We start from the raw sequence: 6,890 nt of genomic DNA, 5'->3' as shown, positions 1-6,890 counted from the left end.
CGATCAAAGAACTCAAGGGTTACTCAAGGAAGAGTTGCGTTATGTTCGAAAAATACTGCTGTTTTAACGAATCATACAAAAACGTTAAAATCAGCTGCAAGGGTTTGAATCAGTGTAGTCTCCTCAATGACAATCCTTTGGGTCCGGGGAAGGTTTTTTCCATTTTCAACAACTTTATTAGGTGGGGTAAATGAGACAACTGATTTTTCCTCTGAACGTACCTTTGAATCAAGTTATCATTATAACAATGAAGTGGCGGGAATTATTTCTTGCGTCCATTCATTTCTCCAATTGAATAGTCTATTCAGTACTTAATGGAATCTTTTGTTTGTATACAGACAGACAGTCTCTACAATCTGTCAACAAAAATCAATTTAATCCCGTCAAGTTAAGTCCTTAAAAACAATATAGGTTAATGACCGGCTCCGAAAATGGGGCCTGATGTGCTCACACTATACTACTCCTACTAGTGTAATTGTGATTGACATCTCACATCTGCCTCTCTTCATTCAAGCCAACAACACCTTCACTCCACTCTCATGTCTGTGAATTCGAGACAATCAAGTGATTTCGTGAGATAAAATCTGTGCGATCCCCAGGATCAAGGAACTTTCATTTTCCGAAATATCTAAAGAATCATGAGATCAAAGATTAAGTTTGTTGAAAAAAAATTATCTCAAATCAATGTCTGCTTTTGGCCGCTACTGTGTGAATGTTCCAAATTCAGAAACAAATGGACAATTTTCTAGGAAACTGCCAGGAAAAAACCCCTTGGAAAATGGCTTTAAATCCTCAGCTACAACAAACTAGCATGTGCGTGCATAAATGCAGTAGTTTTTAAACTATTTGCAACGTATATAAGAACTTTTAGCATTGAAAAACCTGGAACTGTGTTGTGCTGCTTTGGATTATACACATTTTTTCAGGAGTACGTTATGGCCGCCTGCACAGAATATAATATTCTTTTGTTTGTCCCTAATTTGATTGGGTACGTGCGAGTTATTTTGCTCGTTATTGCGTGCTATACTATGCTGAGTGATCATGTTACCACTGTGTGCTGCTACCTTCTCAGTCAACTACTAGATGCCCTTGATGGTCATGCAGCGAGGGCTTTGGGGCAGTCATCTAAATTCGGAGCGTTATTGGACATGCTTTCGGATCGTGCTTCAACTGCTTGTCTGATGATGGGCTTGTGCGTACTGTACCCCAATTATGCATTCTTATTTCAAATGAGCATGGCTCTCGATATTGTATCCCACTGGATGCATATGCATGTTTCAACTATAAGCGGCAGCTCGTCACACAAAGCAATTTCACTAGAGGGCAATCCAATCTTGAAGATCTATTATACATCGAGACCAGTTTTGTTCTCAATGTGTGCGGGTAACGAACTGTTCTATTCCATGCTCTATTTGATGGCGTTCACGCAAGGGCCAATGCTGAAAATTATCAATGTTTCTCTATTCAAATTCATATTTTATCTCTCTGTGCCAATTTGGTTCTCTAAATCTTGCATCAGTTTACTTCATTTGGTTGTTGCCTCTTTGAACGTTGCTAAAATTGACGCCACTGATAGAAGCAAAGCTTCATGAACATAACAAATTTGCCCTGATGTAGTGTTTGCCTACAATTCTAGTATGTATATTGTGAAGTATATGGTAGTAAGTTTAATGGAGCTAACATTTTGCGGGTTACCACGGTAGAGACAATTTCCCTGAGATTTATTTGATTTCATTAGTTTGTAGATTTTGAAAAGAAAAAAACCATAGATGCAGGAAGAAAACATTAGGAATTACTCACCGAATTTACCGTAAATAGTGGGTCAAATCCTGAATCTTTTGACGAAGCATTTCTATGCGTAATTCTTGAGACCACAATGCTGTCACCCTTTTCAAATTTTGAATTTTTGAGGGATTACGAGGCTTTGCCATCTCAATTTAATTTGCAGTTAATTTTACATGGCGTTTTCAGTTCGTACTTTAAAAAATTGAACTTGGCTTGTGACAGAGCACACACTTTGTGATCTTAACATATATGGTAGTCTAATGTAACAAGAGAAACAAGTCAAAAGACAGATATATACTTGTATAAACATATGATTATGCATTGATGCATCAAAAGATTTCTGACTCACTCAAATGTATCGATTTGAAGCAGTTCAGTAAACAAACCTAATTTTCCCGCTTATAAAAACGCTTGCTATTTTGCCCAATTGACATTCATTTTCAACCAATCAATTCTAGTATCAATGCATATCTTTGTTTATCTAACAATGAAGGTATCGCGAACGTGCATTATTCCTTTTACAATTCTTGCGACAATAGCCAACTACAGGCAGATAGAAGGAGGCGTGCCCATTTGCGCCAGCTCACAGAGCTCTTCTCAAGGTTTCTGGAAACGGTTGAAGCTAATCAGTTCAATACAGAATTTGATCTGATCGAGGATAAGGATAAAGCAGACCGCACAGAGCTTCTTCAATCGGCAGAGCCATAGGATAAGCTAGAGAAATGAAGGGTTTCTGAGAATGGGACCCCAAATACTTTTCAGGTGCAACGAAAACGCAGCCGCAAGTTGCAAAGCCGCTACAAATAGAGGTACCCAAATTTTACGTTGATTTCACTAATTTGACGGTAGACAGATTTCATTGACTATTTTGAAACAGCCGTGCACATTAATACCAAATTGTCAAATATCAATTTCTCGGTCTATTTGAAGAGCTGCCTCTCTGGTCACACCAAAGAACTTATCAAAAGTCTCAACAGACCACAACTACGAGACAGCAAGAAACCTGCCTGATTAACAGTGCGAAAATGATAGCTTAATATTTCGAACACAAGCCAGAGCGGTCGACATCAAGCGTGTAAGGGCTTAGAGTAAATAACAATTGCGCGTACCGCTTAACACTTGCAATGAAGTAGCCCAGTGGATTCATTCACTTGGCTAAAAGGTTCACGACAGATGGTACTAACTTTTCGTAGAACTCGATGCTGAATTTGCTGTAAATGGCTTGGGTGCTCAAAATGAAGAAACTTATTGCCTGAAATTTGACGAAATGTTTAACTCAGTGCAAAAGATATCAAGCGCCATTGGCATTGACGAAGTTCAAATAGTTTTCAGCAAAAAACAATCAAGCGGCCATATCTGCTAGCAAATCATGTCAAGAATGCCTAAGATATAGTCATAAAAGTGACCTCACAGTTCAGAGACAAAAAGATGCCTGGGTAAGCATTATGCATTTTTACATGAGACCTTGGATGCTGCACCAGGAACACACGCTTGCAACAATTCAGCGGTCATCTCAAATGACTATGTTGAAGCCTACATAATGTGAAATATTCAATTTGATTACACGTGCCATTTATAGAATCATTTTTGACTTCTTCGACGTAAATTTACGCTAAAAAACGAACTGATTTTGAGTCTAATTTAAATTCAGTAATCAAGAATTTTAAACAAATAGTTAATCACGACATTTTGGTGCAACGCAACCACGTGAAAAAACCAAGAATGGAAACAGAAGTGCAAGCGTCAAAAACCCCTGAACAATTGAAACGCTCTAGAGCAGCAAACATGGGAGTAGTAATAAAGAACGCTCCAAAGATTCAAGAGCTGCTGACCAAGGTTCAAGCGGGGCGTTCAGTGATGTCGATCTTGACACAACCAATATCCTTCTTGAAACATGAGAAAGCCGACGCAATCTCATCAAAGATCTAAATGAACAAATCATTGAAAAGATAGAGGACAGTGACGAGGCAATGGCAAAAGAAATGGACGACTCTGATGAAATGTTCTTCCGAGTCCAGTCTCAAGTGAAGGAGCTACAAAGGCTTTTGGCCCCCTCAACCAGCCTGACAGAACTGCCTCACCAGTCAATGAACCCCATTATTCGAGACAGGCTACAAGCAGAATCAAAATTTCCAAATTTGATCTTCCTAAGTTCGGGGAGGAAGTACAAAGACTGGTCACCATTTCATGATAGCTTCATAGCAGCCGTGGACACCAATCACACATTGTAAGACGTTCTGAAGCTAAGCTACCTCAAGGCCTGCCTGAACGGGGAAGCTGCACAATTCCTTACACACCAACCTCTTTCCAGTGGCAACTATGCAGTTGGATTCAAATTGCTAAAAAAGAGATACGCAAACAAACGTCTAATTCTTCATTCACCTCTCGACGCAATTTTCAACATACCCCGCGTTGAAATCAGCGGAACAACTGAAAAAACTCATCATCACGTTTGATGAAACCTGTGTTGCCCTGGAAGCATTGAACTTCAAAGTGCAACCTGACTACATATGGGTTAACGTCTTGACAGAAAAGCTGGATCCTGCCTCCAGACGTCAATGGGAGCGGGAAAGCAGCGGTTAAACAGATCGGAAGTCAATCGATGAACTACGCACAATCATTAAATGTAGAGTGGAAGACCTTGAAGCAGCAAACAGCTACAAGACAACAAACAAGGAAAAGGTAGCAGAAAAGCAAGTCCATCATGCAGAAAAACAGCTTCAGAGCTACAATTCCTCACTTTTACAATGCATTTGTTGCTCAGCAACTGATCATCGACTAAATCAATGTTCAAAGTTTCTAGCAATGGACGTCAATGCAAGAAACGAACTTGTACGCCGAAACAAACTATTCTTTAACTGCATGAGGAAAGGCCATGGCACAGAAGATTGCAAATCAAAGGGCTCACGCAAGCAATGTGGGAGACGACATAATTCAATTTTGCATGATGAACAAAGACAACAGAGTCTTCTACTGCCAACAGCCATGATACCCGTCAAGCTACCAAAGAACGAATTCAAGTACTGTCGTGCAATGCTTGACAGTGGTGCACAAGTAAGCATGTACTCAATTTCTCGGACTTCGCAAACAACAATGCACAACCGACATGAGTGGCATCATTTCAAAAATGTTGAACAAATCCACAGTAAACCTTCTCACATTACCGGAGAACAAAGCATTCAATGTTAAAGCAGTTGTCATGCCAAAATTGACAGATCTACCAACAGTGCAGATTTATGTCGAATCATGCATTCAGATCAACACAGTGAAAATAGCTGATCCCAGTTTCAACACTCCAAAACAAGTTGACATCATTCTTGGCTCACATTTTAGAAGACGCCATCCTCAATGGCAAATGACAAGATTCTAATGGACTTCATCTGCGAAATACAGTTCCTGGATGGACAAATTCTAGGAAAACTGGAAAGAACGCAAACAGCAGTTGTAGTTCTTCAAACAAACATTGATCTACGTTCCTTTTGGGAAACAGAGGAAGTTCCGATGTACAAACAACTTTCCCCGGAAGAACAGATCTGTGAACAGCATTTTACTCAGATAACAACAAGAGGTCGAGAAGGAAGATTTGTTGTGAAACTTCAATCAAAGAAGAAATTGGAAAGCTAGATAACAGCTACAAGGGACAAAAACGGTTCTTCTCGCTCGAGAGACGACTCGATAAAGACCCAGCATCTCTGAAACAGTACCGTGAATTCATCAAGGGGTTTCTGGACATGAAGCATTTGGAAGAATTTTCCCCAGAAGAGGTTCAAAGGCCGGAAAGTGAAAGCTACTACATTCTACATCATGTTCGGAAAGAAGATTCAGTCAGAACAAAGCTACGAGTAGTTTTCAATGCATCGGCTAAGACAACGTCTGGATTGTCACTTAATGACTGCCTTATGGTTGGAACAACAGTGCAACCTGATCTCTTTTCGCATGTTATTCGTCTACGCTTCCATCAAATTCTACTTGCAGCTGATATGCTAAAATTTATTGTCAATTTGCACTTGACGAACATGACAAAGACTTCCACAGAATTCTTTGGAGAGACACCACAGGAACCAATCAAGCATCGGAGAATGACCCGTGTGACGTATGGAATAGCATCCTCAGCGTTTCAATCAACGAGATGCCTTCAAGAAATCGGCACAATGACAGCAGAAGAAGACCAAAAACAAACAATCCAAAACGACTTCTATGTTGAAGACTACTTAAGGGGAGCAGCATCTATTAATGAAGCTTACATGAAGGTAAAAAAACTCATTGCAGAACTTTTGAAGTACGGACTACCATTAGGGAAATGGTCTTTCAGCGAACCAAGCATCGTTCTCTCTCTGCCGGAGGAGCTACGTCAAACTAACGACAGTTCAAAAATCCTCGACAAAGATTATAAAGTCAAGACTATTGGCATAAGATGGACACCGAATCAAGATCTTCTAACCTAAACCGCGAAGCTTGAAACACTCACAGCATTAACAAAGAGAACGCTCCTGTCCTATGCTTCAAAACGTTTTGATCCGCTTGGCTGGCTAGGTCCAATCATCATCAACCACAAAATTCTTCATCAAATTTGGGTACAAGGACCGAGTTGGGACGACAACCTTCCAAATGACATTATCGAAACATGGTTCTCTCTTCGTGAGAATCTGAGATAACTTCATGACCTTAAAATTCCTAGATGTGTGACACCAAAAGGAATAATCCAGAAGTTCGAACTCCATCTCTTCACTGACGAAAGTGAAAAAGCATTTGCTGGTTGTGTGTACAGCCGGATAACAACCATGGATGGCGATGTAGCAGTTCACCTTATCGCTGCAAAAACGAAGGTCACACCAGTCAAAACACTAAGTCTACCCCGTCTTGAACTCAGCGGAGAAACGATTTGCGTGAAACTACTTCAGTCAATAAAAGCAGATCTGAGAACCAGCTCGATGGCAAAATGTGATAGTTTCGCGTGGACCGATTCTACGATTGTCCTACAATGGCTAGCACAATTACCCCAAAAGTGGACAACCTTTGTAGCAAACAGAGTTTCACAGATACAAGAAACAATGCCAAGAGAGAACTGGAAACACGTCCCTTCAAAGGAAAAACCTGCAGACAGT

General features: G+C 40.2%; 2 protein-coding genes across 2 annotated transcripts; both read left to right on the top strand.

Moving 5' to 3' along the window:
• The first annotated feature begins 587 nt into the window (after positions 1-587).
• LOC142349865 (CDP-diacylglycerol--inositol 3-phosphatidyltransferase-like) lies at positions 588-1,671 on the top strand. The gene has a single exon (XM_075401685.1). The coding sequence runs from the start codon at positions 936-938 to the stop codon at positions 1,590-1,592; it is 657 nt and encodes a 218-aa protein (XP_075257800.1). The 5' UTR covers positions 588-935; the 3' UTR covers positions 1,593-1,671.
• Positions 1,672-5,516: 3,845 nt separating this feature from the next.
• Positions 5,517-6,649, top strand: LOC142349140 (uncharacterized). Its single transcript, XM_075400555.1, has 2 exons — positions 5,517-6,035; positions 6,554-6,649. The coding sequence occupies exons 1-2, from the start codon at positions 5,517-5,519 to the stop codon at positions 6,647-6,649; spliced, it is 615 nt and encodes a 204-aa protein (XP_075256670.1).
• Positions 6,650-6,890: the final 241 nt, after the last annotated feature.

This window comes from Convolutriloba macropyga, chromosome 11 (genome assembly GCF_964194025.1).
Source record: "Convolutriloba macropyga chromosome 11, txConMacr16.3, whole genome shotgun sequence".
NCBI classification, from domain to species: domain Eukaryota; kingdom Metazoa; phylum Xenacoelomorpha; order Acoela; family Convolutidae; genus Convolutriloba; species Convolutriloba macropyga.
Note: the sequence above shows the minus strand (reverse complement) of the source record. Positions and strands in the feature narration are given on the sequence as shown.